Below are 12603 nucleotides of genomic sequence, written 5' to 3' on the forward strand. Positions count from 1 at the left end.
CCCCGACTGTGGTGATCTCAAAGGTGCATATTTATATGCAAACTCTACACATTAAATATTTACAGCTTGCTGTGTCCTAATTATAGCTCAACACAGTGGTTTAAAAATGAACTAAAGAATAAAGCATTTGATGACAGGAAATGCAATAAATCAAAGCAAAATTTGTGGGCCCAGGGCGGTAACCTAGTGGTTAAGTCCTCATTTTTCGTACACCAGGATTCCAAGTGGATGCCAGTTCCAATCCCAGCTGTTCCACTTCCCATCCAGCTCCCTGCTTGTGGCCTGGGAAAGCAGTTTAGGATGGCCCAATGCCTTGGGATCCTGCATCCGTATGGGAGAGAAGGGGTAGCCCCTGGCTTCTGGCTTCAGATCGGCTCAGTAATGGCTATTGCAGTCACTTGGGAATAAACCAGTAGACAGAAGATTTTCCTGTTTGTCTCTCCATTTCTCTGTAGATCTGATTTTACAGGAAAAATAAATAAATATTTTAAAAATTATGTGTGCTTATAAATATTAAAGCCTTCTATGCAACTGAAGTAATTAATTTTACAATTTTAATCTCTGGAGTTTATACTAGGAAGAATGTTTATACCATCTCCAGGCTGTTTCTGCCAGGGTTGCATGTGGCTACATCTTGTTAGGCTGGATGGGCTCCAATAAAACAATTAAAATATGGTACTAAATAGCCAAATTGCCAGGAAGGCAAGTCATGTAAAAAAAAAAAAAAGGCAAGGAGAGATTGTATTCATTCCAAATATGTCGGTGGGGTCCAGGTTTATGTGGTACGTTCCTTGGACAACCCATATGTATTTTGCTTACCATTTTTTCTGTGTTAAGATTTTTTAACCGGGACCTTTTTTTTCTTTTTAAAGGTTTATTTTTTTTTTAATTTTTATTTATTTATTTTTTATTGTAAAGTCAGATATACAGAGGGGAGGAGAGGCAGAAAGATCTTCTGTCTGAGCCGGTGCTATGCTGGTCTGAAGCCAGGAGCCAGGAACTTCTTCCAGGTCTCCTACACAGGTGCAGAGTTGTAAGGCTTTGGGCCATCCTTAACTGCTTTCCCAGGTCACAAGTAGGGAGCTGGATGGGAAGTGGAGCTGCTGGGATTAGAACCGGCACCCTTATGGGATCCTGGAGTGTTCAAGGCAAGGACTTTGGCTGCTAGGCTACCACGCCGCTGGGCCCTAGGATCTTTTTTTTTTTTTTAGCAAGGGTGTCACTAAGTGAATTAGGCTCAGTCATGCTAAAGTCATCCCATTTCCACAAGTTGATTAATAACAAGTAGGGAGAGAAAAATCAATGCACTTCACTTAAATCTTTTCTCCTTTAAAGAAAAGATGCCACTTTTTCAAAAAGAGATGGGTGTTTGTAATCAGGAATTTTATTTCCCATGTATCTTGAGTGTCAAAAGAGAATTTACTACCAAGGACACAGACACAGTGCCCAAAGACTGTTCATAGGAAACAGAAACTTTCTGTCCATACAGCAATTTCCAACCAGATCTTCACTTTTAGGCTTGATAAAGAATTTTGAGATTTATATGTTAATTTAAAAATAGTGCTTGGGAGTAGGACGTTAGTGATTAAAATGAACAGGTCCCATCGCGGGGTGCCTGGGTTTTATTCCTGGTTTCATCTCTTGACCCCAGCTTCCTTCTAATGTAGACTCCAAGAAGCAATTGTGATGGATGTGCTTTTTGTAATGCTACCTCAAATTTTTATTTAAAAATTGAAAATTTCCATATTTGTGGAGGGAGAGATTAATCAGAGAGTTTCATGAGAGTTTATGATCTAGAAGGGAAACTTAAACATCAAAACTGTCATAAAAAGCACATAATTATAAGTTGAAAATGGCAAGAGAAAGAATTGCCTAGAAAAGGAAAATTTTCTGCTATCAGGAATCAGAAGGACATTTGAGCCAAGAACTGAAGGGTTGTGTAAATTGGTGAAATTAAAAGGAGTTGCACATGCAGATGAGGCAGCCTGTGTGGAATGAGTAGAAGCTTGTTGGATAGAGAGGTAAAACTCATGCAGATAGAACTAGTGAGTGAGGAAGGGAGCAGCTAAAAGAAATATGCACAATAGTTTATTCTACCACCACCCCCCAAATGCCTTGTGAGTGTACAAATCAGCTTTAACAATATGGCCGATGTTACAGCATGTAGAATTCACTACATATAATACTATCAACATAGGATTTCATAACATTTATAAATGTTTAAAATAATTAATGAATTTAAGATTTTAGAAAAACCCAGTAATGACAGGGATACTCTGGGGTCAAAGGTCACACAGAATCTAGAAGTGCTACCTAGCATGATTTGAATATCCTGATATCCTGTGGTGTTGTTAGTATGCTCTCCTCTGACATGGATTGAATATTTTACTACATAGTGAAGTCTTGGATTGCATGCTTATTTATTTTAGCTTGTATCTACAGACTCCAGTGCTTAAACAAAACTGCAGTCTCCAGCAGACCAGAAATGTGTCTTCTGCTTGTACATTTTTATAAGGTTCTTGCAAAACAATTATTTAGAAACCTTGTTAAGTTGGAAAATTACAGCTATGAATATGAGTCACATGAAGAACCTGCCAGCAGGTCACACAGACAAGAGGGACACAAATCAATGTTTGATCATCTAGAAGCTCCAGGATAGATTCCTGGAATCCAATTGAGAATTCTTGGTCTGTAGTTTTGTTTTGTCTCCTGTATAAATAATCATTTATGTCACCTAACAAAGGATGGAGGAACTAGAACACTCATCCATTTGGCTTGAACCTTCTGATTGGGTAACAGGACACCAATTTGATGTCTGTAGCAAAGAAGACCCCAGCAATTCTGTTTTCAAATACTGACATTTTAAAAATGGAGAAGAAAAGCACTACATTATAGGAAAGCAGCTGTGAAACTTCTCCCCTTCTGCTACATTCAGATCACTGAATCCACGCATCTCATGTCAGCTTCAGAAAAATTATGTTGGCTATGCTAAATGTATCTCAAGAATTCTAACAGCAGTCCGACTATTTCTATTAATATAGTTTATCTATCCGCATCTAATAACCAACAAAATGATTCTTAAGAGATCCATTTCTACAAACTGCTTGTGAATTCGGAAGAATATTTCAGGACACAAAACTAAACTTCAGAACACTTATCCTATATTTGTGTTAAACTTTTCAGGAATTGTGTTAGCACATTTTCAAAGATAAATTAGTTGTAAACGCCCACACCTATTCTTGGGGTTTCTATTTTATTCAGTTGGTTGATGTAATCTTTTGAACAACTGTATCACTCATGAATGATTGTATCAATTGATTATCAATGCTGATTTGGGTGTCATGCAGTAGTCCTTGCAATAGGATATTGTGATACCATAGATTTCTTTTTGTTGTTCAAGATTGCTTTGACTGTTTGCATTCTTTTGGTTTGTCATATAAAATTTATGATTTTTTTCTAAAACCTTGAATTTAAATGATGACTTAAATAATTTATAAATTAGTAAATATACTTTTATGGAAAATATTTTATAATATTTGTTGATGTTGAATATTTTTGACACGTTGAAAAACATTTCAATGGTTTATCTCCTGATATTCAAAATCTATACAGTTAAACGAGTTATGATTAGTTGCAATAGACTTGAATATAATTTGGACTTGTAATAAATTCTAGTTTAATTTTACAAAACCTATACATATACATATATACATCCATGTACATGTATGTATAAAGTATTACAAATGCCAATCAGAATGCATAATTAGTTTATAGTTTTTGGAAACAAAAACAATAAATACCCAACAACTCTAACTTAGTTTCCCATATAACTTTTTGTACAAATATTTCTATTTCAATGGTATTTTGTAATCCATTTCAGAGGGAGGAGTTCTGATTAAGATATAAATGTCCTAGATAAAGGAGATCAACAATGTTCTCATTTATAATTCATAAAATTTGCATGCCAAATAACACAATTAACATGTCCCAGAATCTTTCTGGCCCATTTTTGAAGAGCCTTGTGCGTGACATAATTAGTGGGTTAGAGTACAACAGACAAGGAAGTTTCAAAGAGCCTCACGCTTGGAATTTTCCTCTCAGATATTCAGCTGTCTTATTGTTGACAACTAAAAATCATGCAGCCCATATAATATTTCATAAGACATATATTTTTTCAAATAACTATTTTGTAACTTTCTCATGATCTGAAAGTAGCTCATTGATGCCTAATCAACTAGTATAGCAATACCACCAAATTTTTACAAGTTTAAAAAGTTACGCTGTGCAGTTACAGAATATTAAACAGAATAGTTGGGTTCTAACATCTGAGCTTTCTAAGAAAACTTATAGCTGTGTGGGCAACTTAAGAAGTGTAACCATTCAGTTTTGTATGGTACTTAGTGTTCCATTACCATATTTCATATTCTGATATATTCTACTTTTGTCTGCATAAGTAGGTGGAAATAAATGTACCTCTATATTTACTTGAAAACTCTTCAGTCAACCTAGTACATTATTACACAAGGTCACACAAAAAAACAAAAACACAAAACTCTGAAAAAGATTTCCAGCCAGGAAAAAGCTTGCTTCATACTTTACAAGCATGATAGCCACCAGATTACACCAAGTATGTTGAGTGATTTGGACTCCAGCTTTCACACAGCTTGTTTTAGAGAATTAAAATTATGCTGGGTTAGTCAACATTAGCATATGAATAAAATAAATTCAGTTATATTCAGTAGATTTCACTGTCAATGATCTGTATGCCATTTATTTTAAAACACAAATAACGTGTAACTCAAGCAGGAATTCAGTTCCAGGAATCTAGGACAGCTCTTAAAACATGACTGTTGGAAGTAAATATATATTATTTAAAATTTACTAAATTACTTTCAGTAAGACAGTCACAGATATAGAACAGTTTGTTCTGACTAGTTTAAAGTTACGGCTATTTTGGTAGTGAGTCTGTGACTCTCTTGATTATTTTTTCTTTGAAGCAATGTAGAAGGATGCTTAATTTTGCACTCTGGCTTACCAATATCAGAAACCTGTTTGAGTTGAGCAACGAGACAAGAATATAGTAACAGCTGCCCTTGCTATGTTCCTTGATTATAAGTTGCAATTCAAATTTAGTCATCCAAATTCTTTGATAATGGAAGTTCCAAAAAGAGTCAAGGAAAACACTAGTAAAACAAACAAAACAAAAAACAGGCTCACGGGCCATAGGTCTGTGAATAAATAAGAAAAAATCTAAGAAGCTGCATATTTAAAGTGCCACAATCGAGTTACAAATTTAATGTTCAGTTTAGAACTAGTGTCAATAAGACGAAGGTTATGGCTGAACATTTACATGATTCGAAAGGAGAAATTAGTGGTATTGTTAAATTTGAAAAGCAGTAATTACCAATAAGTTCTTGCTGTTCTTATTAGATCAAGGAATAAAGTACACAGAATGGATCTTAAGCAAGAATTATTACCCAAAAAGAGTGAAATCATGAAAGACAAGGGGTCAATCTGTGTTCTCCTTTAAAGATTCATTTCTTGGGCCCAGTGTGGTAGCCTAGCAACTGAAGTCCTCATCTTGCATGCACTGGGATCCCATGTGGACACTGCTGTTAATCCCGCCAGGCCTGCTTCCCATCCAGCTCCCTGCTTGTGGCCTGGGAAAGCAGTCAAGGATGGCCCAAAGTCTTGGGACTCTACACTCCTGGCTCCTGGCTTTGGATTGGTGCAGCTCTAGTTATTGCAGCCACTTGGAGAATAAATCAGTGGATAGAAGATAATCCTCTCTCTCTTCCTCTCTGTAAATTTGACTTTGCAATAAAAATAAATAAATCTTTGTTAAAGAAATATTCATTTCTTGAGCTAACTCTACTGAAAATTATTCCGCTCACTCTGTGAAAAGGTTGAGAAACTTGTCTTAACCCTTTCATGTGATCAAAGTTATTAATTTAAAAATAGTGATATGATTTTTAGGCTATGTAAAAGATAAAGTAATTGAGTTTCCCTTTACTTGGTAGAAACGGTGACCAGTCCCTCAGAAGCATTTGAATTTTGAGGTTGGAAATTACTGTAAAACCATGGACTTAAGAGCAGAATAATCAATGCAAAGATGAAAGAGAGAAGGTGATACTGGACAGGGTATGTCTTACTGATTTGGTAGACACAACAAAAAACTGGCATGCTGGCACTATGCTGATGTGGCTTCCAGGTGAGATCTATGTCACTGGATGAAATTCAGTCCCCTACAGGTCTTAACAACCAGTTCAGATTTAGGCATGTGACCGAAATAATGAGTTCAATGTCAAAATGTAAGCAGAGTAAATGACCTGGTTTTTAACTCATTTTTTAAAAAGACACTTATCACAATAAAGGTTTTGACATTTTTGCTTTATTCCTTCTCTTGTGATTTGACGCAGTATTTTCTGACACCTTTTAGATCACATGATTAACTGGCTTTTTGCTCATCTTTTTCTTAGTGGTGTCTAACAGACCTCTACACCCTGCATTGATTTTTTTTCACCGGTTGGAATATGATTTCAAAGTTGTTTCACATTTCAGTATCTATGATAGCATTTTTAGATCATACATGGAAGTTTTCAAATGTTGTCTTGACACTTAGTTTTTAAGAATCATATATTCCTGAGGTTGCCTTAAATATTTCGTATATTGCATTCTAACAAAAAAGACTGTAAATTTGAGCCATACGAAATTGCTAGTGATTTATGATCTTCAACTACAAAAGGAGAAATTTCATCGTGTCCTCTTGTATTTTATACTGCATATTTTCTAAAGTTGCAGTTTAAATACATTAATTATTATTTTGTATGAAACACTCAAGATGTGAGTTGCTGTCTCGGTAAAGTTTTGTGAACTGTTGAATGCCTCCAAGTAGCTTGTTTTAAAGTTTTCAGCAACAACAAGCCATTAGAAATAAAATTTAACAGTGTTTGCAAAAAATTTAAAGACAAGTTAGTGCACACTAAATACTGGCAGCTACAAGTAACAAGTTGGACCAAAGTTTTGTTATGTGCTGCTGGGTAGGAAACCTAATATAAATCCGAAACAGCAAGTCAAACATCTCTGACTTGTCTTTGAATTGGGTTCTGAGCACTGAATTTGAATATGAATGTTCCTGAAGTATTAACAGGTTCATCATAAACAATGAAGATTTATGATGCTTATGCAACACGAAAGTACAAACATCTGTCTTGGTATTTATCCCTAAGTATACATTTGCCGTCCCTACTAACTCCTTAGCACTCCAAAGACAGAATATTGATAGTATATCAAAATACAAGATATCCTTTTTTTTTAAAGATTTATTTTTATTATTTTTTCATTGGAAAGGCGGATATACAGAGAGGAGAGACAGAGAGGAAGATCTTCCGTCCGATGATTCACTCCCCAAGTGAGCGCAACGGGCCGATACTATGCCGATCCGAAGCCAGGAGCCTCTTCCGGGTCTCCCACGCGGGTGCAGGTTCCCAAAGCTTTGGGCCGTCCTCGACTGCTTTCCCAGGCCACAGGCAGGGAGCTGGAAGGGAAGCAGGGCTGCCGGGATTAGAACCGGCGCCCATATGGGATCCCGGGCGTGCAAGGCGAGGACCTTTAACCACTTGCGCCACCGCGCCGGGCCCAAGATATCCTTTTAAATGTAGGCCATCTTTTTGGTAAGGATATTATTTTTATGCAATCTTCCTTTAAAAAAAATAACAATAATGTAATTGGGAGGCAAAGAGTTAGAAGGAGAGCTCCCATTTACATGTTTATTCCCCAAATGCACATAATGAGCCAAGTCTCCCATATATGTGGCCATGTTCCAAACACTTGAGTCACCACCACAGCCTCTCCAGAGTTTCATTAGCAGAAAGCTAGAATCAAAAGCAGAACTAAGGAGCTGGACCTGTGGCATAATGTGTTAAGCCTTTGCCTATAGCAGTAGCATTGTTCCAATCCTGATTGCTCTACTTCTGTTGTAGATCCCTGCTAACGTGCCTGAGGAAGCAGTGGAAGATGGCCCAAGTACCTGGGATCCTGCCACCCATGTACGAAAACTGGATGACACTCCTGGTTCCTGGCTGTGGCCTGACTCAGCCCAGACTTTGAGGTCATTTGGAGAGTGAAGCAGCAGATGTCCTTTTGTGTGTGTTTCTCTTTCTCTTGCTCTGTGACTCCGCTTTTCAAATACATAAATGAACCAGAAGAAGAAAATACATAAATGAATCAGGAGAGGAGGGGGAAGAGGAAGGAGGGAGGGGGGAGAAGGAAGGGGAGGGGAATTTAGTATCCAATGAAACATTTTGACATGGAGCAGGAGGATTTTATCTGCCAGGGCAAACACCAACCTCTCTTCCTATAGTTTTCTTGTGTCAATGCCATGATATAATTCAAGAGCAGAATGACAGACTTGTGATTGTTGCTGAAGGTCTATTCTATCGTACTACCATAGGGTGAACAGTTGGCAGGACGGCGGAGTGGAATGGGGAGGTTGGGGAGAGAATCCCTGTGCCTATGGAATCGTATCATAAAACAGTTAAAAATTAATAGCCCCCACAAAAACATTTATAAAAAGATCTTTCTAATGCTGAAATCTTACAGGAGTTCAGATTCGACTTGCAGCTTCACATAGCTCCTCTGAAGCACAATGGGAAACTTTCAGTTCTTACATTTTCAAGATATATTTCAAATTTGGCTTTCATTTATTGTGCTGGTCTTCCCAGTGCTTTCAATGTATGAATACCATCATTTCTATATCCTGCTTTTGTTCCCATTTAACTCATAATAAGGTCCAGAAAGTTGAATTTAGCACAAATGAAGATGTTTATAGGCAAATCAATCATTCCAGTATCAATTTCCATCATCTGTTTGCAAGCACATTTTAAGCCCTATAACTTTTACAAGGGCCATCGCCTTCAGTGTAGAATGTGTCCTTTATTTTCCAAGTAGTTCCTATTCACTCAATCACTGCATATTCAGAACTTTTTTGAGTTGGTTGGGTACCACCTGAGCTATCCTTTTTTTAGGTGTATCATCAGACTATGTCGTCAGGGTGTGACCCATGGATTTGCTTCTTGCCATGAAGTTCTCTATTAGCTGATAACCATTGATCACATATAGGGATTCCGAAGCCAAAGCTAATTCTCTACTCCTAATATAGTATCAGCGATTTTCTAATGTCTTAATATTGTCCATATTAGTTAACTCTTAACCCCAAAATAATAGAATTTAGGCATTCAAAAGGACAAGTCTTTTTAAAAATATTTTTAGTAACCTATATTAATAAATGCTCTGCATCAGGGAGACTCATAGTTTCAAAATAATAGTTCCACAATATAATGTTTAGTATTTGAAATGTAGTAAAAAAGAAGATTAGTATCAGGTGTTATGTCAATTTTGTTTCAATGTAGCAAATAAAAAAGCAATTCCCATATATGCTAAATAAATAACTAATGAAACAAAAATAGATTCATGTTTACCCACAAAAATGATCCCAAGGTGTACTGACAATGACAAGACCTCCTACCTTGTTTGGCTCCCTATAAACTCCACATTTTACATAGATATATGTGATATCTTGACAGATAAGTAAGTTTAGAGAAGAGTCTAAAGCTGGGTCTAGAACACATGTAAATATCATGCTGGTCTCATTTTACTTTAGCACGTTGAAAACGACACGTTGATGAGCTCCAGCATGTTGGGCTCATTCACTCCGTGAGTACATTTGGCAAAATACATTTACTAATGACTTCGATGAACCATCTATCTGACCTTCTATGTTAAACATGCTGCTGGTGGCCCAGGATCCTATTAGAAGGGATGCTGAAAAATGCTTAGAACCATAAACTGAATCAAAGCTGACAATACTTCAATATAGAAATCCCGAATGCCTAAAATGAGACCTTAGTAGTGCAAATGTGGGTGAGTAGAGATGAGGTCGTAAATTAGGAAGAGGAGAACCAGGCTAATAAAAAAAAAATCATGCCATAGGACAGAGAGTTGGCACAGCAGGTAAGATGCTGCTTGGGGTACCCGTTTCCTGTATCAGCACACCTGGTTAGAACACTGACTCTCACTTCTGATCCAGTTTCTTACTAATGCACATTCTGGGAGGTAATGCTGATGGCTAAACACATGAGTTCGTGCCACCATGTGGCAGATCTAAGGAAAGTTAGAGCTAAGCCTGGAGAAAGGCATGGTTTCCTAGAGAAAGGTAAATAGCTTCCTGGCTTTGATCTTACTTGGCCCTGGTGTTTGATAACCAGGAATTTGAGGAGTGAAACTATAAGATCTGTGTATTTTTCTTCCTACCTCTTTAACTCTCTCACTCTCTGACTTTCAAATATAAATGCACAATAATTGAATTTTTAAAAATAGTGCCACCTGAACACACAGGGATCCCATATTGGCTCCAGTAAGCAGTCAAGGACCTTCCAAAGCCTTGGGAATCCACAACCACATGGAAGAACCAGAAGAAGCTCCTGACTCCTGGCTTCAGATCAGCTCAGCTCTGGCCATTGCAGCCACTTGGGAGTGGCCACTTGGGAGTGAATCAACAGGTAGAAGATTTTTCTCTCTTTTCTTTTTTTTTTTTTTAAGATTTATTTATTTATATTGGAAAGGCAGATATACAGAGAGGAGGAGAGACAGAGAGGAAAATCTCCCGTCCAATGGTTCACTCCCCAAGCGGCCACTATGGCTGGAGCTGAGCCAATCCAAAGCCAGGATCCTGGAACTTCTTCCGGGTCTCCCATACTGGTGCAGGGTTCCAAAGCTTTGGGCCATCCTCGACTGCTTTCCCAGGCCACAAGCAGGGAGCTGGATAGGAAGTGGAGCTGCTGAGATTAGAACCAGCACCCAAATGGGATCCGGGCTTTCAAGACGAGGACCTTAACCACTATGCTATCACCCTTTCTCTCTTTCTTTTCTCCTCTCTCTACATATCTGACTTTGCAATAAAAATAAATCTTAAAAAAAAATAGTGCCACCAATGACTAAACGAATATGAAAGAACAAGCTGTTTGTTAATTTTTAAAAACTGAAACTGGTAGCATGTATACATACGAATATGAAATATTAAAATTTAGTTTCTATTGCATATTTTGTATTATTCTGTCTTACTAAACGGTAAGTATACATACTTACAAGTACAGATTATATGTTATGTCATGATAGTGCAAAAGGCAACAGGGAAAACCTCTGTGCATGAAATGGATGGTCTTCCTCAGGCTCTCACTGTTATTAGAAAGTAAACTAGAGCGAATAAAAACACTCATCATTTAACAGTACCAGGGCCTACAGGCTTAAAGTATTTAGTTTAATTGAAGACAAAAAGCAAATTGCTGAACAATTGCAATTATCACAAAACCGTGCTTAAGTCTGAAACATCAGTCAGCACAGAATTAGTGAGAAATTAATGTGGTTAAAATCCTCTTTGAGAAACAAGTTTAAACTAAGCAGGAGTTTGCATGAAGTCACTCATCAACTTCAGCTATTCATTTTTTGAACTTGATCTTAGACAAAAGTCCAAGGAGCAATCAGCTATTGGCTGCTGATCCCACAAAACAGCAGCTTGAACATGACATAAATATAAATATGAATACACCCTTCACCTTAATTAATCAATTTTTTATGTTTAATTATGTCAAATATCACCTAAAGTCTAGATTTTATTCGATATCATTTATCTGAGTATTTTCATTTTAACAATTTCATTAGGGTGGAATATACAATAATCTCATTTTTACTCTTTCTACTATTTACTTTTTAAATTTAAATTAAAAAAGGACTCTCCTCTAAATGTAATTTGGTTAGACAGCATGCATACATAAAGAATGTATGTCATGCTGTAAAACATATGAAATAAAGTACATTAGCTGTGCCAACACTTCATTCTTTGAAACAACACACTTTTCAAAATGTTTAAATATAGCTAACCTATTACAGCATTTAATTTATATTTTTATTTTTTAGAAAGAAGGGCTCATTGGCCAATCTGTTTCACAAACATCTTATTTTTCTAAGCAACAACAACAAAATAAAACTCAAATATGCTAAACCACGTGTAAAACTTATCTGAAAGCAATATGTACCAGCCAGTGCCTGCATGGACTGTATCAGGAGTGGTAAGCCTCGGTCCACACTGCCAGCCCTTAATGAGAAAAGCCAAGTACTTACGCGTACATCATGGACCCAAGACTGCAGCAGCTTCTATTCAGTCACCATCTGATCTACATCAGCCAGATTAGCACTGGGAAGATAAAAACAATGACAGTCATTGGCAACAAGAAAGGGAACAAGCTTGACAGGTTAAGTGATTGAAGTCTGATAGAGCTTGATAAGTGCCTGATCAACTCCATGCCACCTGGCTACACACGGTGAAGTCAGTGTCAATACTCACCTGGAGAGATGCCAAGCCACAGAGTGCTCACAGCAGGCAACTCTCATGACTCAGAAACCCTCACTTATCCGGTTGGGGAGGTATGGTCACCACTGAGGTGTGGTCCCAATTTGTTTTCAAAAACAAACAGACCAACCAAGGGCAAAACCTCCCCTCTTTCTTACTCATTGGAAATGTTCTGTGTCTTCCCTATGAGGGAGTCA

At 37.2% G+C, this 12603-nt stretch overlaps 1 protein-coding gene across 1 annotated transcript in view; it reads right to left on the minus strand.

Moving 5' to 3' along the window:
* Positions 1 to 12237, minus strand: part of LOC121147280 (transmembrane protease serine 11F) — a 56425-nt gene extending 44188 nt beyond the window's left edge. The window contains exon 1 of the mRNA XM_040967103.1: positions 12178 to 12237. Coding sequence (XP_040823037.1) covers positions 12178 to 12188 — 11 coding nt within the window. The 5' untranslated portion in view covers positions 12189 to 12237. The remainder of the gene's footprint in view (positions 1 to 12177) is intronic.
* Positions 12238 to 12603: the final 366 nt, after the last annotated feature.

This window comes from Ochotona curzoniae, unplaced genomic scaffold (genome assembly GCF_017591425.1).
Source record: "Ochotona curzoniae isolate NIBS_2020 unplaced genomic scaffold, NIBS_Ocur_1.0 scaffold_4506, whole genome shotgun sequence".
NCBI classification, from domain to species: Eukaryota; Metazoa; Chordata; class Mammalia; order Lagomorpha; family Ochotonidae; genus Ochotona; species Ochotona curzoniae.